The sequence below is a fragment of the Branchiostoma floridae genome, chromosome 16 (assembly GCF_000003815.2).
Source record: "Branchiostoma floridae strain S238N-H82 chromosome 16, Bfl_VNyyK, whole genome shotgun sequence".
NCBI classification, from domain to species: domain Eukaryota; kingdom Metazoa; phylum Chordata; class Leptocardii; order Amphioxiformes; family Branchiostomatidae; genus Branchiostoma; species Branchiostoma floridae.
The window spans coordinates 11,966,039-11,989,085 of NC_049994.1; the positions used below are offsets into that span (position 1 = coordinate 11,966,039).

Below are 23,047 nucleotides of genomic sequence, written 5' to 3' on the forward strand. Positions count from 1 at the left end.
CGCGTTACGAAGGTATACATCGACATATGCGTACGCAATGAATTCTTATATGCTACATTTTCAAATCAAGTGAAAAATGTAAGTACTTACGCATGTTCCATTAACTCTCTCTCCCTCTTATGTACGTCAGTGTGAGATAGTCATAATGTTTACATTATTACACCCATTTGGTATAGTCTTAAAATTTTATAGCTTTAGATTGACGTTAACTATTGCATTCACATTTATGGTCTCATCACGCGGTAGGACGAATGACAAAGTTCGCTGGCTGTAGATATGTATAGAGGCGTAATTCATTTTAAAAAGACTTAATCTTTATACAGTTTAAATTCTAATTGGACCTAAATGTAAATATTATACTATTCATAGAGACGGTACACATTTTTAGAGTGTGGGGCTCTAAACGTTGTATGACAGGTTGTATGACTTTTTACCTTTCCTGGCGCACAATGATTCCTCATATTCCAAGCACCACTTTCCTAGTGTTTTCAACATGATTATACATGGAGGGGAGAGTTTTTAGGCATCACGTACATATATAGATGTCCTTCATTCGACCATCTTCACTATACTCAGCTGTTCAATGGTGTGTGGGAACCAAACACTACCGTGGTACTCTCAGATGGTCTAAAAACTGTCATGGTGGTTTAGCCGAATGAGAAAGATGAAATATGGATTGATATCGCTGAATATTGATAAACAGTTCTAGAGAATATCATCTGTATTTATAAGTAATGATAAAGCTTGTAGTAAATTTGTGAACATTTATCCTGCATTTTATGAAGATAGTTAGCAGAGCTTGATGTTAATATCATGTCATTTGAACATTTCCGTCCCAATGTCATTAATGGTTTTAGATGTTTTAGGGATAGCAAAGTGAAGAACGACAAAAACTAATTCCATGTAGTTTTATTTCGAACCGATAATCATTAGAGACATTGTAGTTTTAAATTTGACATTTGGAATGTGGTGTAATATATATTCCAAAATTCACATCCCAGATGACTGATCATATAGTTGCCATGAGTGGGTGTATTGTTTATCCATACATCATGAAATCTCAGTAGTTTACGTTAATTTTCAACAAGCCTCAGTTGGGCCCTCCAACACCTACGCACGTTAACAGCTGCCTCCTTTTCAACAGATGGGAAGATGATGAAGTGGATACACTTGATCGAATGAAAGATGCTTGTCTGATAATTACACATATCAGTCCTTTGATGAATGATACAATCTTTGGAAGATGGGCTACACTATCGGGACCCATCAGCCACTTCAAACAGTCATTTTGACAGCCTGTGGTGATAAATGTTTGAATGGTGCAGTGACATTTTCAATGGAAGATGTATAAGATAAAGGCAAGTGTTCCGGCGTTTGAAGCGGCGAGGACAAAATGTGTTAAAAGGAAAGGAAACTTTAAGGAATGTGATCTCGATTTCAATGAAGAGCCAGTCTTCTATTGGTCATGACAGAGAGGACAGATTTTACAGGTTCATTCTACCGGGAAAATTTCCCCCAGGTCTTTCCGACAAGTACAATTAACTGTGGACCACGCCTTAACGTCCTGTACTGCAACCCTTTCCGGTAGCGTGCTTGTCGGGTGAGCGACACAGTCGGAATCAAACTCACGGCTTCTGGTTCCAGAGGCAGGGCCGCTAACCACTGGATTTCGCACGCCTTGTCGTGTTCGTAAGTACGATAAGGCGTTTAGGCGTGGTATTGAAACAACGGGAGGGGTCCATCCTACATGAGTCAAACCCCTACCCTATCAATCAAGTGTCCGTTGGACCCACCATTAGTCCATTGACGCCATTCTCTACAAATCTAACACAAATGCTATGCAGTATATATAATTATAATAATGCGATTAAAATGAATGGTGCAGTCGAAGGATGTTAGATTGAGAACCCAAATGGGACTCATCAGTCCCTTCTAACAGGCTTATGCTAAAATGTGACAAATGTTACGTTGGTGCAGAGGCTTTGTTTAAGGATGATAAACAACGAACAAAGTGTATTGGAGAATTAAGTTGTGAGGGGAAAGAGTGATGATGGTAAACTTTACTCACTGTACTTTTTCCTTGCGATCGATACAGTCATGGTGTTGCGGGAAGTTGGTGTTTTCTTTCTACAGCAAGTTGGGTTTTGTCACTTGCGTGGGATGCCGCCTTATGACGCATGTAATCTATGTTGTTTTATTTCAAGAGACTCGATGCTACAGACAGATTTGTATATATCTTTAGATGCCACAACTCCCATAATGCAAAGAGAGTCAAATATATCAAAGACTGCTTCGCTATTAGAAAGAAACTCATGATTAGCCCAACTCATGATTGTTACACTATATCAAAGACTTGTGTTAGCCCTTCTTGTTATGTTAATTAAGATGTTAAGTCTCATTCTTTACACCTATTTTGTACTTTGTGTAATAGTCGTTGCCATACGTTGTACCATGTACACATGTAGTGCAATAAAGTTCATATATATTTATACATCGTCTTCTGGGAGAGTATCAAGGAGGGTATACGGTATTACAACTATCCCAGCATTCATTGTAATACACATTCCAAAGTTATCATCTCAGATGACTGACTGTGACCCACAAGCAAGAAGACTTGCCATGTTGTCATTAACAGTGCGGGAGCTCGTGATGAGTGACGAGTAAATTCCCTGTTTGTCTAATTGTCATATGGCAGTCGATGAGACTCTTTGACTTCTCTGCTGCGTAAAGGGCACAGCCTCCCAATGCAGTCTCGCATTAGAATACATAGAAAACGTGTAACTGTAAGAAAAGGGCTGTCAAAAGTCACCTACCTAAAGTTTAGTCCGTGGTAAACTCACATTGGCAGCAAAGTCTGACTTCTATATTGTCTATCTCTAAACTGTCGGCCATTTTGGTACGGTGCAAAGGACAACATTACAGCAGAACGAATTCTGGTGACCTTTTGACCTAAAGGGAACCTAGAGGTAGGACTCTGAAGTGAAGAGACCGAGCTCTCTGACACTTTTCTATTACTTGATGATTGCTGAAGAACAAATATCCTCGGCCATTCATGATCCTGTTGTTTCTGTACAACGTGATGGTGAAAATGGATCAAATGTTACGTACAGCACATGTAAGACGAGCAATACATGTATGTATTTGGTAAAGCAGGTATCTTAGTGAAGCTGGGGTAGCGCTCAACGAATTGCATCAATAACGAATCATCTTTTTGCGCTTTGTGTGTTGTGTCTTTTTCTTCATACTTTGTGCGCCGTGCTAATATTCCTATTTAATGGTAACAAAAAATCAAATTTCGAACGCAGTGACGCCACCAAGTTGCCACAGACCAGTTAGATACCCGCTTAAATTTAAGTAACTACAATCATTTTTGCCTGATGCGAAGGCTACACAGCAATGATACGAAATAGTTCAGTTAAGGACGGGAAATAAAAAGCACACGATGCGTTAGGCACGTGTGCATCTCGGCGAATTCTGCTGATTTAAAATGTCTTTCAACAGACACGGTTATTGTATTGCCTCTTTTGACGCCAGTAGCAACATAAAGCCCTTTTATTCTGCCATGCGGGGCTCCCCTACTTCTCACGTAGCTACCTGAAGAGTGCGTATATCAAAGCCCCTTTACGACATTTCAAAGTCACATGCTGTGTCTTTGAAGGCAATATTGACATGAATTTCTTTCTTAGTCGTTAAGTGTTGAAACGCCCAGAAGGGTAATCATTACCAAGGGATGGAATCCACCCTGAAGGAAATACTGCATATTGTGAAGGACTACTTTGATGTTTTTAAGATGCTTTGATCATGAATATCTTTCTCTTGAGTACATCCTTGGAGGTTCCGGCTTTCTTCTTTCAACTTTAATTAAAACAGCCAGAGGAAGAAATCATTACGGTGATTTTTTCTCAAGGACAGGAAATATGGCCGTGCTGTAGCTTTGGTTACCCGGCGGGTTGTTCAGTGGTTTAGAAACCAATCAGGCTTTTATCAACGTTTACAGTAAAACCACAGATGGGACCAACCAATCTTTTATCAACGTTTACAGTAAGACCACGCATGGGACCAATACAATTCGGTCTCGGGCGATAGGTTGTCATTATGGGTAGGCTTTTCAATGATTGTGTCAATGGGGAAATTATCTAAGGTGGGCAAATTACCATATCAAAACGTGGTCAAATTTTCCAGGTGGCCCTTATTAAGAGGTGGTTGCTTGTAGAGGTTCACGGTGAAACAGGTCAATAATAAAGAGTCAACATACTGCAGAGTCTATTTGGGGGAAAATAGAGACAAGGTTTTATTTTATTATATTTAAGTGCCCGTATCTATATAAATCTCAATTTACTCCTTATCATTGGAGAAAGTTTATGACTACACGATTGAAATAAGTCACATTTGAAATAATAAGTCGACCGCTACACAGGTACACTATATGAAATACACATTTATTTATTACCTTTGCCAGAATGGCTAAGGTTATGTTTTGGGCTTGTGAGTCTGTGTGTGTGTCTGTGTGTGTGTCTGTCTGTTAACAGCATAACTCAAGAAGTCTTGGATGAATCCCGATAATATTTGGTAGGTGGGTAGGGGTCGGGAAAACGAAGGTCAAGTTCGATAATGGGCCCCCTAGCGGCTTGCTAAGGTACTGCAGCAGAACCTCAATTTTTGATATCTCGTGTTCTGGACATGCTGTGATTCTGATTTTTGAGTGGTAGATAGCCCTCAAGGCAGAGAGTAAGTGCTGTGAGTTTGGGCCCCCTAGCGGCTTTTTTGGAACTGCAGGCGCCGGTTTCCTTTCAAACTTTGGATGAGAATAACTCTACAACGTGTTGACGGATCGTCATGATTTTTGGTATGTAGATAGAATGAGTGATGACTTACATAATGGTATACTAATTATGCAAATCAGCAGCTAATTTGCATAATTAATGAGGAAAAATTATAAATCCACTACATTCCATGATAGGACTTTCAAACTTGTCACATATGTAGCTGGGAAGGAGAGAAATGTCGACAGATATCAATTATACAAATGATGACCTCATTTGCATAATTAATGAGAAAATATGAACATGTTGACGGATCATCATGTTTTTTTGTATGTAGGTAGCGTAAGTGAAGACCTACATAATGAGATAACAATTATGCAAATCAACAGCTAATTTGCATAATTAATGAGGATATTTTATAAATTCACTACATTCCATGATAGGGCTTTAAAACTTGTCACATATGTAGCTGAGAAAGAGAGAAATGTCAATACATATTTATCATGCAAATGATGATCTCATTTGCATAATTAATGAGAAAATATTAACGTGTTGACGGATCGTCATGATTTTCGGCATGTAGATAGCCTAAATGAAGACTTATATAATGTGATACTTATTATGCAAGTTAACAGCTAATTTGCATAATTGATTAGGAAAAGTTCATAAATCCACTGCATTCCATTATAGTACTTTCATCAAAGTTGTCACATATGTAACTGAGAAAGAGGGAAGAGAGTAAGAGGTGTATTTAAAGACTTTGAAAGAGAATAAGTCAAGAACGGATCAAAGGATCATCATGATTTTTGGTATGCTGATAGCTTAAGTAATGCTTGATACAATTTGATATCAATTAATTGTAAATTGGGATCTAATTTGCATAATAAATGCCGAAATTTTATAAACCAACTCCAAGCATTTAATTATAAAGAAAATGAAATGAGTAACGCATTTGTCTACAGACATCATTCTACATAACAAACCTGGTTTATTTGGCAAAGGTATGTGTTCGTGGAACTCTAGTTTATTTATAGGTTTGTTAAGACTCAATCTGTATTTCTGTTATATTTCATCTGATCCTTACCTCCCTCATGACCTCAATGAAAAGCCGATTTGAGCTTCTCATGAATAAATAGAGGTTCAAACAAACATTACGTTAAACGTATATCCTTTTCATCAATCACAATGTATGGGACAATTACCCCACTCAATATGCAAAAATACACGTAATTTAGTTTACTTACATATAGGGTAATGCAACAACATTGTTCCAAAATGCCCAATACAGTGTAAAAACACAGTGTTGAGGCTTAGCCACCGGTCTTACACTTCCAAAATGACACGTATTTTAACTTTTAAATTTGAAAAGTCTTGTACAATCTTGCCTAGCTCCATTTAACAATCTAGTATAGTTTTCTTGTGAATCCTGTATAAATATATATGAAGGAAGCATCCACTGAAATATAGAGACCTTGGTACTTTTTTTTCTAAATCCCATATTTACAGACTTGTCATCTTCTATCTATTTGTCAAAATAATACTGCTAGGCCGACGAAGCCTTGCGCACTTAAGTAGCTTCCACTCTAAAAATCTTTAAAAACCCCTACTAGTTCAGTAATGGGAAGAATTATCTCAAGGCCATGGCTTCTAAGCAAGACATAGGGATTCTTCCGGCAGACAAGGGCAGATGCACTATAAGGGAACAAAGACACCAACAAAAATTATCTCAAATATACAAATATCCTGATCCGTGAGCCCCGCTGGTTTGAACGAAGAGAAGCAATAATAAACGGGATAATGTATAATCTCATCAGCAACATGTTAACAGGATCTTGTCTTATATTTGTTTCCTATTTGACTATCTAATTTTTCAACTTATTTACATATATAACTCTGAAAATGTTGGTTATAAACCTTCTAATGAACAGATAAATTCAGTGTTCAGTGTCGCTAGAAGAAGACGGCTGTTTGAAGCCTCTGGCGGCCATTTCCTAAATCAAAGTTGCTTTAGTGAAAATTAAGTCAGCTAGTTAAAATCCTTCTCGCACCAAACGGTACATAGGGCGGTGCCCATCTCCGTTTCTGTGGCAGGAGGCTAGTTCACTGGCAGTGGCTTGTGTGTTCAACTACAAGAATCTTTCCCAAATGCTGTGTGCTAATCAGTGAAAGCAGTAAATTTGTTCAGTATTACCATTTTTAAAGCCTTTGGTATAACTCACTTTATAACCGACAGCAAGGGGGAATGGTCTATTCACTTTCCCATTGCACCGGTGAAACAGTCATTTATTACTTTTATTTAGCGTATATTTTCCCATCTTTGATGTCACATTTACAAAAGTACTGCAACGGTAAAACGCAGCTCGAATATCTAGGAGTTCGTATGTACATGAAGAAGAAATAGCAGGGGGCACAAATTCAAGTAAATAATCACGAGTTAAATCATTAACAACCTTGTACAACGAAGCAGAGGCGATGGACATATAAGTTGATAACTTGACTGCGTTATCCTTACGTCTGTCATGTCTGTTAAAGACAATAAAAAGTAAGAGTTCGAATAATTTACACAGTGAAAGCCTGTCTGGCGTGAAACGAGCGCGAAGAGTGAGTGACAGAGAAGACATGCAGAGTCCGCCCATCCCCCTCCCCCTCCCCCATCCTCTGCTCATCCGTCTGTCGGGAAACTCCTCTGGAGGAGGCCTGCACTCGTCTGTGGCGCCACTGGGTCCACTTCAGTCGGCACTCCTTGGCCAGTTTCTTGATGTACTTCCGTGCGTTGGCGTTGAGAGCCACATACACAATAGTGTTGATTGAGCTGCAACAACAGAAACAAACCATATCTTATTAACTTGAAAGTGCATCTGTGTTGGTAGAAGTTATTATTGAACTAGTCTGACTGTAATATCCAACACTACAATTGAACTCACCCAAAGTTTTGACTGAACAGCACCAGTCTTTATCAAGGAGTGAACAATCCACTGCTGTAGTGACGTCACGTTATGCAGATAGAACACGTGACTCAGTAAGCAGTGGATCATAGGTTAAACTAAATTTCGTTCAATAATAACATATATTATTCATACTTCGTCGTTCCTTCGGTCGTTTGTTGGTATTGCATACCCGGTTAACCATCTAATGGCGAGGAGTAATGCACCAGATTTGTATTTAATGATGCAAGTTGCATGTCTGGACAGAATTGTTTGATCTGCCCAACACGAAATGAACCCCTTCTGTTTCCAAACGTGGTCGGTTATTTTACGTGCTCGTGATGTGAATCTCCACAAGCACGGAACCTCATTCAAACGACTCTAGCTGAAGCTAGGTACCCATGTACGCTTAATTCTAGAGAGAAAATAAATTTATGTCAAGGGCTTTCGCCAAGTACAGAATATCGTGACTTGTCAGAGATTCCAACTCGACCCCCGAACCAATTCTGAGCCACTCTTCTTTGACATCAACTGCTTGACATGATTTTCAATAACTCTTTTACAAGGTACGCACACGAAAGCACATTTCAAACATTCTAAATTTACCGCTTCGCTGAAGCTATTTCCAGTTTTTGATGGGTTTGTACCTTTTAGGATGATGAAATTTAACTTAGTTGCCCCGATACCTCTCCAATCACAAAACACCGCGTGCCAATCTCTTGCATGGTTAACCACTTTGAAGTCGTATTTTCATTCCGATTCAATTTGTCACGCCCGTACGAAATACCACCCGAGCTACAACATAAAGATCTGGCAGGGTTTTTACACTTCTGTGGTGGGTGGTAGGACGAGACGAGAAAATGATTTGCCATTTTCCAGAGTTGCATGAGATGTTGCTAACCCCACATTGAAATGATGTACTCGTGATGAATGTGCCCTAATTCTCAGTCTTTACCTTATCACGAGTTTTCAGGTACAGTTGTTTAAGAAAAGTTTCTAGTTTCAAGAAAATTATGTCCAGGCCTATCATTAGATGTGACTAATAGATACAAATGACAGCAATGCGTTTGGTGATCATAAAACTACACAAAGTGAACATGTCTATCATCAATTCTAACAAAGGAAAGGAGATCAGGTATCCATTTAGCATGTCTCTCTTAATCTCTTTGAGAATTTGGAATAAAAGACTTCAATAATTTGAATTTAAATTTTTACCCGTTGGACATGGCCAGAGCCTCCACGACGTAGTGCAGTGTGATGTTAATGCCGGATGTGGCCAGGAGGTGTGGGTAGAAGTCCCGCACCACAGCGTAACCGTAGTTCGGTCCCCAACACAGCACGAACAGGACCAGGATCACGATGAGCAGGCGGACCTGGAAGGAAGATGTAAAAATGTCAATGAAATCGTGATATTTATCATGGTTAGATTTTAGATTACATGCCCTTTGGGTTGCTGAGTAATAAAAGTAAAGATGTGGACCTCAGATTTTCTTTCTGGAGGTGCAATGTGGTCTCATATACAAGAACAAAAGGGCACCTCTACTCTTCTCCGATCCATAAAGGTGGTATTTCACTGCACTTGGGGCACCGGTGCGGCACTGAGGGGCTCGAAAGATCACCCAAAGATAAAGAGCGAATTTCCCTACGTTTTGTGTATTTTGTTTCCTTCTTAGTCATACTTTTACGTATTACGCAATATCTAAATTATTTTTGGCGAAATAACACAACAGTGCCGCAGTGAATGAATCCCGCTGTGCCGCACCAGTGTTCCAAGTGCAGTGAGATACCACTTAAAGTGCGTTTGCTTCTTTTACATGCAAAAGTCGCGCGCGGCTACTTCCATACACGGGCCATCGGCTACCGGCTCTAAGCCCTCGTTGAAATGGACCAAAGCAACCCCACGCGCGGCGCCCGAATGGTGTTTCGCCAGCCGACATACTGTACATACCGCATTACTGCACTTAACGTTAGCTAAAGTACGGAAGACATGCGTTATATTCGAACAACGTGGAAAGAACAGAGAATTGTATACTGCTGATTTGCTTGAATGTAAGTTCACCGGGACACTCCTTGATTTCGACAAGGTGAAAATACTTAATTCCGAACAGGATTACTTTCTCAGGGGGTGAAAGAGGCTATCTACATCAGAGCCCACCAACCTTCCCTCAACCGAGACGGGGGCCGATACAGACTTCCAAGCACCTTTGACCCTTTGCTGACGTCTTACTTCCGTTCCGTTTTCTTGTGCACGGATATAAAGTCTTTAAATTGTTACATAATGCTCATTTGCTTCTTTTTGTGGTGCTGTATAATTTGCTTTCAAGTGTGATGAGATGATAGAATAAAAAAAATGAAAAAGTTTCCACCGAAAATCAGGTTTAATACACGGAATATATGCTGGGCCCCACCTACTTGACTAGTCACAGACTAAAGCTACGAGGAAATTTTCTTGGAAAAGGCTTTGATAAGACTTCCAACCATGACATGCAGTGACTTGAGTGGCATTACGCGTCACGCAATGTAGTCAGATGCACTCAAGAAAATCAGGACGTGCTGACCTGGACAATTGACCCAACTTATCGTCACCCAAACAGCCCTTCAAGCTTGCTATCTAGAGTTAGTAATGAGGTATTCAAACTTCAAGCTTACTTAACATGAATTGAAGGTGAAGAAAAATTAACACAAGTAATTGTGTTATGAATTTTTAAAATTCAAACACCGTATAATCAGCCTGGGTACCATCCGGAAAGTAGTCCGGCGTTCATTATATTCTACATACAGTCGCTTCTCGCTCTGACATTTATTATACACTATATATATCGCTTTTCTGCTTTTAGCAGAAGCGAACATAGGAGCGAACTACTATCCGGATGGTACCCAGGCTACCGTATAATCATTGTAGACCCGCAAGATCTCAGAATACACATATTTACAGTTATCATTGCATGAAGTATGCATCTTACATGAACAATATCATGCCCCTTCTATTTTTTTCTCACTTTAGTTATTATTCCTCACATTGGACTAGAATCAACCAACTACCTACTCGCAATATCATTCTACGCTTGGTCCGAAGTAGTGGGCTGATGTAATTGTTGTTGTGGGCTGTTGTAATTGATAGGACGCTGTTATCAGTCGTTGTAACAGGCGTTCCTGTTCCATTTCTGGCACAACTTCGTGCGGAGATAGTTTCAGCAAAGTCAGGCAATGTGGGGGGAGGTCATTTTGCACTGATGATGATGATCTAACTGACTATAAGGCAGCTACAGTGCTAAAATTTATTTGGGAAGACAATTACATGTATGTATAACATAAATGGTAAATAGCTATAGCATACAGTCAAACCTGTATTAGGGGCCACCTCTACAGAGGGGCCACCTGTCCATAGTGGCAACTTTTTGTCGGTCCCTAGGGTATTTTATCTACAAGTTGCAACCTCTATACAGAGGACACCTGTCTATAGTGGCCAAATTTGTCCGGTCCCTTGAGTGGCCGCTATAGACAGGTTTGAATGTATGTATTTAAACATTTAAACTATTGTATAGCTGATCTTACATTTCGTTTCTTGGATCTCAACATGGCGGCCTGCTGGTCACGTGTCTGCTGGCCGGGCACGATGCGGAACCAGATTCGGAGCGCGATTCGGATGTAGCAGAAGCACATGATGACAACCGGCAGGGCGAACTCCACCACCAGGAGAGTCATGTAGTATGCTTTGTACCTGGTAGTAACGAGAATATCATCATTAACATTTAGTTTGGCATTTGCATTATCAACGATTGACGATTATTGTACTTTGCCTTCAACGCAATACGATGTAGAGCACCAGTCACCGAATGCTGGTGCTGTTCACCACACTTCATGAACAAAATACAATAAATGCAAGACAATAGATGCAATTTAAACAAGAAAAACGGTTGTGCTTAGGGTACCATATTATGCATTTGTTTCTGTTCAAACACGTTGACTAAATGCGTACAATAAGTGTTTAAATCCCCATATAACAATTGATTGTAAAAACGAGTTTTTAATTTACAACACATTATCGCAAGTGGTCAGAACTCTGTTCGGATATTGTACTTCCTATAAGGTATAAAAGCCAATGTATACGGTAAGCATCGATAAAGGTTGAATATCCCAGCAATACGATATCCTAACCAGTAGGTACTGAAGTAACTGGACATGATTCTGGAAACGGTCAGACGGCTGACCGTTTCCTAAATCATGTCCAACTGCTTGTGTAACTCCTATTTGGTATGAAATGGTTTTTTTATTGAATGTATTTTGAAAGTGGAGCCGCTAAAATAGGCTCTTAGCTTGGGTAAAGGTGGACTCTCATTGCACTTTGGGCACCGGTGTGGCACTTAGGGGTTCGTTCTCTGCGGCACTGTTTTGTTATTTTCGAGAATTCAGATTCGATTTTTGAGAATTCAGATATAGCGCAATACGTAAAAGTATAACTTAAAGACAACAAAATACACAAAATGGAATAAAATTCGTTCTTTATCTCTAAAATTCGTTGAGTCATCTACAAACCCCGCAGTGCCGCAACGGTGCCGCAAGTACAGTGAGAGTCTACCTTAATATAAGTTGTTATCTCACTGTACTTGGGGCACCGGTGCGGTACTGTGGGGTTCGTTACCTGGGCACTGCTGTGTTATTTTTGCCGATTTTTTATAATTTAGATATTGCGTAGTACGTAAAGCATGACTTAGAAGACTGTAAATTACACAAAACGTAAGACAATTTGTTCTTTATCTCTGAAATTCGCTGAGGTAATCTTTAACCCCGCAGTGCCACACCGGTTCCCCAAGTGCAGTGAGATACAACATGTACTGTGTATCCACTTCGTATTTTATGTTTAATAGAAAAATGGGTATGCATATGTTGTGTTTATGTTTTAATATATCGGTACATGGCACAGGCATCCCCATACATTTAAAAAAAATTTAGTTACATTTAAAAAATGTAGTTGTACTATGAAATATAAATATCGCATACAAGAAAGGTTAAGGCTTTTATTACAGGCTCAACACCGATTAAGAACTGTATCAAAAGACATACAAATATTTAATCATGAATTCGTTTTATTACTGAAAAGGAAAAAACATTTTACTCAATTACTGTCGTCTTTTATATCATAAAACAGAATAAGTCGTGAGATCCGCATAAAAGGCCCGCAAACGATTTAAAATCGTTTTATTTCTTTAGGAAAATGATTAGATTTACTTTATGACTATGACATAAAAGGGAGCCGACCGTATTATGTAAAAAGGACCATACATACAAGGTGCCATACTCTCTTTTATGTCATACGGTCGGCACCGGATGAGCCGCAGGCGATTATAACAGTGAGGTCGGTTTCTTGCTTTCTTTGCGATGTAATAAAGAAATCAATTTTGATACATGCCCCGAAGAAGATGCGTTCAGTCAAAGCTTTCTACCAATTATACAGAGCATATCAAAGACTGTAATTTGGTAGGTAACTGGAGGAACATTTGAATTTACTGCCTTTTAAACCACAAAGAAAGGTTAAGGCTTTTATTACAGGCTCAACACCGACTACGTACGTCTTAAGGACTGCATCAAAAGACATACAAATATTTAATCATTTATTCGTTTTATTACTGAAAAGGGAAAAACATTTTACTCAATTACTGTCGTCTCTTATATCATAAAACAGAATACATCGTGAGATCTGCATAAAAGGCCCACAAACGATTTTTAAGTCGTTTTATTTCTTTAAGAAAATGATTAGATTCACTATATGACTATGACATAAAAGGTAGCCGTATTATATAAACAAGACGGTTCGAACTTGTAAATGCCATGCTCTGTTTTATGTCTTGTAATCTGCATCAGATGACCCTCAGGCGATTATATTAGTGACGTCGGTTTCTTGCTTTCTTTGTGATGCAATCAAGAAATCAATCTTGAACCATGCCCTGAAGAAGGTGCGTTCAATCAAAGCTCTCTACCAAAAATACAAAGCATATCAAATATAACAGCCGCTCAAGCAGCTGGATATGATTTTGGAAACGGTAAGATGTTTCAGATACATGTAACGTCCGCTGTCTTTGGTAAGTAACTGGAGGAACATCTGGATTTGCCGACTTTTAACCCACAAACTCTGAATGGATATGTCAATGGATTTAAGACACTTCTGATGCCACTGAAATATGAAGTGAAATGGCTTCTCTGATTGGCAGTAAGTGGGAGTAATTGTAAATTGTGAGGAAGTCATCAACCTACTATCCACAGCCAACCTCATCTTACGATTTCCGGGATGCGACAGCACGTACGCAAACCGTTTTCTTTTCATATGACGTCTTTGGTACAAACAATGCACTACCAAAGATTCTGAAATATGAATAAAGGACCCTAATATTGCCCACTTCAATCCGTATTCGTGTTTTCCTTCCAATTATAAAAATGGTCATTACGCATCCCTCTCAAGGTCCTATTTCAAAGTCTCCTGAGTTCCGGGTGCACTTACGCACGTCTACTGCCCGGTTCCTTCCGGCCATGTACCAGTTTCTAACGCCCCACATCTAGACCTCGGCTCTGGACGCTCCTACGCCTATCAGCTTTCAAGGACGCAATTCTGAGCTTACAACTGCCTCGTAGTCTGAGATATTAAGCTTACAAAAAGGTTGCAAAAGTTATTTGAGATTTGGAAGCACGTATCCACTTCGGTTTTTGCTTGACCTATCCCTTCAGTACGTCCCTTGATATTTCACCAGGGTACGATGGTTAACAAAGAACGTCCGTTTCAATTATGAGATGATATTTGTTTTTGCACCTAAAAAATTAGCTGCTAACTTATGAGAAGAACTTTTCAAGGATTCCCCTATTTTGAGATGAATATGCGACCACTATTTTTCATGTTTGCCTTCTAGATATTTGACGAAGGATAGTTGATGCTGACAGAAACGTCTCATCTGACCGTTTGCAGAACTTATCCAGTTCCTTGAGGAGTTTTTGGTTTGAAGATCTCATTATCTGGATGCCTAACCTTCATTGACGTGTATACAGATAGTTAATAAGAAGAAAACTAGATCACGTCCAAGCCTTCAAGGGCAGCAAAGTCCGGAAAATTAAAGGGCCGTTCGTTGCAAAATCATTGAAAGCGACCTGCAATAGGCCAGCGGAATACCTACTAGATGTAAGGGAGGGGTGGGGTATGAAAATCATTCTAGACGAGTTATCAACGAATGTTGGGACTAGTAATTCAACACTATGCCGAAATCGGGTCGATTTGGCTCGAAATGGTTAGATTTAGACTGCCGTGCAATTTTAGACCGCATTGCAATTGCATGTCAAAAATGCTCTTTCTGAGATGTAAATCAAAGTAAGGAGGCCTGCAATTTGATGATCACAAAACCACAGTCATTTTACTTTCTACATCGTCATTCAGATGAAAGGCTGTTGCTCAGAGCTGCCAATAGCTCTCCAAGACTCGGCGCGGCCATAATTACAAGGAGAGCATCCCTGGGATACTATTTGGTAGATCTTAAACAACACATTTTCGAAAGGGCAGAACGAATCGAATGCACTTTTCTATTAAATTCATGATGTTCCAACATTACGCCTTCCAATTTTGTTTGAACTTTAGTTGAGGCTAAATGAAGAAAGGTGACGAATATTGGGTCTGCGCCATGTTGCACATACCGAAGTACCTATAAGAGAGCTTGAAGATATGTGAAAGGGGAATATTTCGAGTGGCAGACCGTGCCAGAAAGGTCTTTTTCATGTCTTGATTACTGCGCCAAAGTCCAGAGGCTTAACATGGGAAAATTAAACCTCCCATCTTAGGGACAGGGGCTCGGCTCTTAAGTACATTTGTAATTACTCGGTTTACGACAGGAACCAATCAAATTTCACCAGACATGATTAGCGATAGGTGCTAGATGGGACACGAAATAGGCGAGCAATCTTTGATGAATCTGCCTGTTTGTTTCTCGAGCGCGCTCAAGTGTGTGTGGGCACGTATGTTTCCATGTAAAGCTGTGTATATGTATGTTTGTGGGTGTGAATCTGTGTGTAAACGTGTGTGTATGTAGTACTATGTACAAATGCGCGGGTGGGGCGGGGAGAAGGTACTAGTACTTAGCCTTACGCTGATTCCATCTGTATCGGCCAGATCTGTCCGCAGAAGGTGCCCTGTTGGTCTGCGTACGTGAGCGCCGTGGAGTACATGGCAGCAGGCACGGCCAGCAGCATGGACACGGCCCACACCAGCGCCATGGCCCCGCCCGCCATCCCGCCTGTCATCCGGGGAACGTGCGGCATCATGATGACCAGGTACCTAGAGAAAACGGAGATGGATAAGGAGATAACGAGATGTCAGACTTAAAGTTCTGCTACAGTACCGTAGAAAGCCACCAGATGGCGAATTGTCAAATTTGACCTTTTTCCGACCTCAACCCACATACCAAATATCATAAGGGCCCGTCTACAGCTTCTCGAGTTACGCTGACACACACACGCACATATGATGCACATAAAGGCACAAACGCAGACACACAAACACGTCACACATACGCACACACACACACACACGCACAAATGCAAGTGTGCAAATGCAACTATCTTGGCAAAGGTACAAGTTTGTAACAAAGACGTGTATGGCTGAAACGTTGACAGCGGTTAAGCTTAAGGCACGTTCATAAATCACGGAGCAGTCTGAGGCAAACTAACAAGGACATCGGTCACGCCGCAGGTTCCAGTGGCTGAATAACAAATCGGGCTTGCTTTATCCAACAAAGGCGTCTGTCAAAATCGCGCCGTGGGGTACCACAGTAGGCTCAATAGACGCGGCAATGTTGATGACTGATGAACCATTGACAATGGTGGAGTTGGGCACAGCGTTGGCTGCCAATTTACCATGTAGTAGCAAAAGCAAGTCTCCACATGACCCCAAATACGATCGAGACATTAAGAAGTAATGACTCAGGTCGGCAAGTCCTTCTAATAGCTCATTTCTATCTCATAAACAATATATTCTACTTGAATAAAGATATTTTATATCAACGCATGGACTTTAGTCATAACCACAGCAAACGTTTGCCGTACCAGACGTGTGTCTGTAAAAGAAACAGCGGTTTTTGTTTTGGCAATATTGCAGAAAAACATCATAACGGATGATAATCTCCTGGGGGTACGTGCCTCGCGGCTACAAATCCAGCCATTTATTATGGTTGCTTTGATTGTACCGGTGAAATCAACACCTTATGACCCCCACAGGAGGATGCTTGTTATAAGCACGGATGTTGTTGAATACTAACCATCCAATGACGACAGCTCTTCTGTCTTTAGTGTGTTCAATCGATTTTCAGATAGGAAATCTAAGATTCCACCCCATGTCGTTGATGTAGTATTCATTATATTCAACCACACGCAATGCTACCTTTCTAATAGCTGCCGGTTACTGATTGCGTTCGGGGCTCAGATTGCTTTTTTCGTTTTGAGGCTACCAACTTCAACTTGCTGAAGACTTTTGTAGCCTATATACTCATTTTTCACTTGAGTGAAGTGAGGAAAGTCGTGTAAAGTGCCTTTCCCAAGGGCACAAGATCGCTGACGCGGCGTGGGTCTAACTCAGGACCTTCTGGGCCTGAGTCAAACGTGCTGCCGATTGCGCCATGCGGTCCCACTGAACTTAAGTCAGTAGGCGTTGTAAATCTGTACCTCACTGTACATTTTTAATTCTTAAATATGTACGTAGTTAAAAAACTGCCACGAATAATTTAAACTTTGATATCTGTAGCTCGCAGTTATATGTGACATTTGATTTATGAATGAACAGGAGGGAGGGGGAATGAACTAACGACTTTTAGGGTTGAGCTTTTCTTGTTCGACAGTGAATAATGAACCACAAATTCATGCAATGAATTCTGTCTCTAACACCACGGTACAATACCCTAATTATCCCAAATATACTACTTTTTTCACTTATTATTATTAATTACACCACACTGACTCAACTTTATGGATGACATCTTGCTCATTAATTTTTGCCTGATTTCAGAAAAAAATAGGCCACACTGACTTAATTTTATAGATGACATTCGCGCGCATTGATTTTCACCTGTTCTCCAAAGCAAACTGTGTCACATATTACACAATAGCATCCCTGTTCAATCAGAATTTCGTGCTTGCCAGAGGATCTGGTCTCCAAGGTACGGGGGCACAATTGGTCAGGGCATGGGGCAGGAGCACCCTTGTTCCTTCTTCAAACAAGAATGACAATCTAAACATGATCGAACTGGCGACGATTACTGAAGGTGAACATGAGACAAACCAAGTCTGGGAAAGAATGGTCTGGATGTTTCCCCCTGTGGTTTACCAGCATTATTTGCTTTTTTTTTCTTTTTTCGCCCCCACGAATTAGTTTTGGGGTCTCCAGAGGATGTCATCCATAAAATTAAGTCGGTGTATCCTTACAAGGACATGGCAATTGAATAGGGAAACAAGCGAACAGGGCGGTTTGACGATGGCCTAGAGAAGAACCTAGGGGATGAGAAAACAAATCCTATTTTCAGCCTAGGGCTGGACTCATTTCAGAAAATTGACTCTGGTGGCTCAACGATTTCTTCCATTACGTCAATAGCTTTCCTGCTTCGCTTTGTAAGGGGCGTATGCATCAATGGTAGGTTCAACCGTATCACAAAAAGGCGTCAGACAAGCGCGCGTTGCTAGCCCTCTGGAAATGGTTGAATGTTGTTTCGATTAATCACTTTTCGGCACACACAACACGCTTCAGTGGTAACGCCAATAAACCAGCAACGCAACGTGACTGTGGTGACTTTACAAGACGTTAAACAGTTTAATGGATCATGGCAGACAGACAGTAAGACAGATCTGCTATAAAATCTATAAAGTCACATATTTTTCTTTCACTTTGTGTCATCGTCGGCGCCGTTCAGTTTTGTGTGACTGTTGAGAAAGAACTGTGCCCGAAATTCTCATTTGCTGACTCTTTAAAGTGTGACTGCGCTAATCAATACAATCGAATTTCAACTCTATGGTATGATTAGCAGCGAGGCATAGCTTTGATAGTAGGAGGTACAACAAATGTATTATTCGACCGAAGGCCGGAGGGTGATCCGACCCGCGGGAGGGCTGAGACCTTGGGCGATACAGAATACACCGTGTTGTATTCTATATTTATCTATTGTCACCATCATATAATGTTCAGAGTCGGTACTGACAAGTACAGAGCTGTGAGGACGGGTTTATATGGTGACTGAGTGTGTCAATAAAACCGGTTCGGCAGGTTTACTTCATCAGGAAACAAAGAAAAGAACACTGAAGCGTGTTGTGTGTGCCGAAAAGTGATTAATCGAAACAACATTCAACCATTTCCAAAGGGCTAGCAACGCGCGCTTGTCTGACGCCTTTTTGTGATTGAGGGCTGAGACCTTTTATTTATGCCATACTCACCTGAGAAAACCCATGTTTTGATGCGAAATGCGCCAGAAGTTGAACAAATTTGGTGCCCTCGAAAAAAAAAAGCGTTGCAACAGTAGTGTTCCAACGTCCGAATCATGATCAGGTATTCGAACTTTCGATGGCGCCGTACTCGGCCCACTCGAAACAGTTCGATTTATTCGAATGGAGCCCGTGTGATAAGCCCGGGCCGTACGGAAAGTTATCAGCCGGTCCGGAACACCCGTACCGAACGTTTTCGCGTCACAGGTATGACATAAAAGGAGGTACCAGCCTACGGCCATGACCAGAAGAGAGTTTGTGGTCATGTACAGGGGCAACATAACAGCTTATATCTTTTTTCAACTCTATTGGATAATCAGAATGTTGATAAAAGGTGATATAAGGGATAAAATGAACAACCTGTCAATGGCAATGACCAGGAGAAGGTTGACAGACACGTAGAGTGATAACAAATTATTTCTTTGTCATGTAGATTATTAGATTGAATTGAAATGGTGATAATTAGGATGATATAAAAGATAAAATAAAGTACCTGTCGATGGCGATGACCAGGAGAGAGTTGGTGGACACGTAGAGTGACGTGATGCGAAGGTAGTTGACGAAGCAGCAGGTCGTGTCGTCGTACGACCAGACTCTCTCCGGCCTGACGATGTGGTAGTCCAGGATGAACGGCACGCAGAACACAGCCACCAGGAAGTCCGAGAGAACCAGGTTCGCCACCAGAGCGTTGGTGATGGTGCGCATCTCCTTGTACCTCAGGACCACCACCATGTAGATGAGGTTGCCCGCTCCGCAAACCACGATCATGATGCTGTAGACTATACCCAGAAAGATGGTGGCCCAAAGGTACTGCCCAGCACCGGGGGAGCTGGATCCAAACTTGTCGGCGCCAACCATCTCCATGTACTGGCGCAGGATGTCCTGATAGTCTTCGAATGACAGCGGTGGCAACGTTCCACTGAAGTCGACATCATCGATAGAACTGTTTGTGTCGTTCGACTCCATCTTGAAGCTATGAGTGACAAAAAATCCGTTGTTACTCTTTGCGTTCTGAATATATTAATGGAAGAATTAAAATCAAGTGTGACAAAAAACATAAATGATATCAATTACAAGAGGGTCTCGAGCGAGACTAGAACCGTTTGTATCGTTTGACTCCGTCTTGAAACTGTGATTCACCAAAGAAAATCCGTTGCTACTCTTTGCGTTTAATAAGTTCTGACATTACTAATGGATTTAAGATGAAATGTGACAAAAACATAGACGCTATTCATTATACAACGGTCCCGGAGCTCATAACAAAAACAACAGTTCTCTGATACGCCATAATTGAATTATGAAGTCGTGCCTGCAAAAACTAGGCCGCAATAATGTAATTATTAGGCGTGGGCAGCCATCAGAAATGGGTTAATGTAAAGACGTTTAAACAACAACAAAATATAGGCCGCGAAAATTGACAGGTATTAAGAGCAGTAAATCACAGTAATAAAGGTTTAACGTTAACGTTATCTGTCTTTTTTTTGCTGTGGTCAAGAAATTTGATATTCCATGTCCATTTTCGCATATGAGATTCCTAATAGTCTGCGTTTGATTTAGATCTGCTGCTATATATCCAAATAAATGATCTATATGATCTAAAATATTCCAAAAAGTATGCTTCATCTAGAACATACAAAGAAAAGTAAACGATTTAAATTCCAAAAAGCTGACACTTACCAGCCTTGCAGTTGTCTCACCGCTGACTTTCTGTCTAGCGCGGCGTCCGATAATGAGCCCCGTGGAATGGCGTTTTCTTTCCTACCCTGGAAAGACAGGACCATTCTATTATCTACATCATCGATTACCGATTTTCTCAAAAGACATCTTCACAGAGATCAGGTCAAGTCAGATACTTGGTACAACAAAGGTTAAAGTCTGGGATGCTTGCACCTACATATACCGCTGGTCTTTATTGGTCTGGCAAACTATATTTTACAAGCGCTCAAAGCAATTACAGTGAGCAGATAGCTATAAGATTTGTAATGATAGAAACGTACCTGATGTTCGGATATCGATGTGAAAAAGAAATATACCCTGTTGGCCCGGGCGCGCTGGTGTAATCTGCTGAGTCGACAAACGGACAATACGATAAAGCAAGCAATCCACAAGGCGGTGGGAGAGCACGTTTATATAGTACCTAGATGTACGTGAAGCATTACAGAATCATCCAGCCAATGACAGCAAACTTCTGACCGTTTGGACAGATTATCTGACCAATCACAGTAGCCGTCTTGAGTGTTGTCTAGGCAACGGCAAATAGAAGCACCAGACGTGATAAGGCGGGTATGCTCGTCTAGCAAGCATCGTTAGCAAACAACAAACGAGTTGGAGAGACGTGTTTCTCATCGACATGAATGAGGGTACGGCTTTGAAGAGGTGCGTACGTGGGCTTCGCTCTGGCGCTTCAGCAGGCCGCAGACGTCATCACGACAAACCACCGGCCTCGTGATAAAGGTTTTAATTCATGGGGAGTAAGCTTCAAAACAAGTCTCCTGACAATGGCTGGCAAACAATGTAGTTTGGAAACGAATTTGAGTCATGGTTGCCGCTGAAAGACATGCGTGGCCTAAAACTGGTCTAGACTGCTCCCGACCTACCGCCAAACTTTGCTAGCTCAAGCCCCGGTTAGGCTAATGTAACATTTCGTCGTTCCCGAAAGCTGCCCGGCCGGGCCCCGGTTTTGGAACTGTTACGTAGGCTTAACACATAGCGAAGGTTGGCGGCAGGTTGGGAGCGGTATGGATAGTTTAATGCCACGCTTTTTGCGCCAACCAAGTCCAAATCAATTTCCAACTGTGTCTCAAGCAGTACATGACTTATTCCCGACCGAGCCCCGAATGTTTTCTAGCCTTCTGAAAACCACCCCGGCCCGACCTCTAGCCGCTGACAATGCCGAATATCTCCCAACCGATTGCCAACGTTCTAACGAATTGAATTGGACATGAATTTGAAATGTTTCCAAGAAGGGCCATGTCCTTCTGTGTTTTTGGTTGTGTCGACGTCTAAGCCGGGGGTAGGTTGGAAACTAAAGATAGTTTGAGTAAGTCAGCAGTGGTTACGGTGTGGTTAAAACGTAAGAGACAAAGTAGACTGATGAATTAATCCCTACCACCAACCAACCGATTCCAGACTTCCATCTACAGCCGAATGTATTGAAATTATCAGAACGTTTGGCTGTTACAGCCGATCGACAGCTACCCAGGGCCGACCTACATGTAGCTTCCAAACCACCCTCAACATCAACCATGGTCTGGGGAAGGTCAGGAGGCCAGGTCTGGCCAGCTATGTGTAGCCGGGATATTTCAGGACTTTGGAACACAAACTAAAGAACAGGACATCCCTGAGATGGTTTGTACATATAACAAGAAAAGAAACCAGGAAACCCAAGATGGCTTTCAAATACAAAACTAGTAAAAATCCGCATCAAAGCGAAGAAAGCAGGAAGCACTAACAAAGAAATGAAGAATAGACTAGCCTAACAGGTCCTTAAGTCTACATGGAATGCACCCAAGATGCAACTAAGATATGAAAAATAACTCTATCTTCCTTTGTCTCCTTCAGCAGCACTGTTCACCGCTGCAACTAACGAGGTCTCGAAAGGAGCTCGATCCTAGCGTGAGTTGTCGGGCATTCTTCATGCTGCCCAATTAAACAGCTTGTTAAGTCACTTCCATTGTGCTATACCGGAGACACAATAGGCTTAGGCCATGTTGATTTGATTATATGAATGGCATCTTCTAGGAACCTCAAATCTGTTGCGAGCGTGCGAATAAAAAAGTTTGGCCGGCCAAGAAAGTTGCCTTCACTATAAAATGTACATGGCTAGGAAAGTCCAATAAGTGACACGCAGAGTATATCATGTTAAAA

The 23,047-nt window shown here is 41.1% G+C and overlaps 1 protein-coding gene across 2 annotated transcripts; it reads right to left on the minus strand.

Moving 5' to 3' along the window:
• Positions 1–6,457: 6,457 nt before the first annotated feature.
• LOC118403592 (prokineticin receptor 2-like) lies at positions 6,458–21,669 on the minus strand. Of its 2 annotated transcripts, XM_035802344.1 has the most exons (7): positions 21,178–21,669; positions 20,858–20,943; positions 19,674–20,153; positions 15,807–15,995; positions 11,243–11,408; positions 8,903–9,060; positions 6,458–7,575 (listed from the first exon to the last, which is right to left on the minus strand). In XM_035802344.1, the coding sequence occupies exons 3-7, from the start codon at positions 20,144–20,146 to the stop codon at positions 7,323–7,325; spliced, it is 1,239 nt and encodes a 412-aa protein (XP_035658237.1). In that variant the 5' UTR covers positions 20,147–20,153; positions 20,858–20,943; positions 21,178–21,669; the 3' UTR covers positions 6,458–7,322. The 2 variants fall into 2 exon arrangements, with proteins under 2 accessions (XP_035658237.1, XP_035658236.1); XM_035802343.1 differs by lacking the exon at positions 21,178–21,669 and having other exon boundaries at positions 20,858–21,113.
• Positions 21,670–23,047: the final 1,378 nt, after the last annotated feature.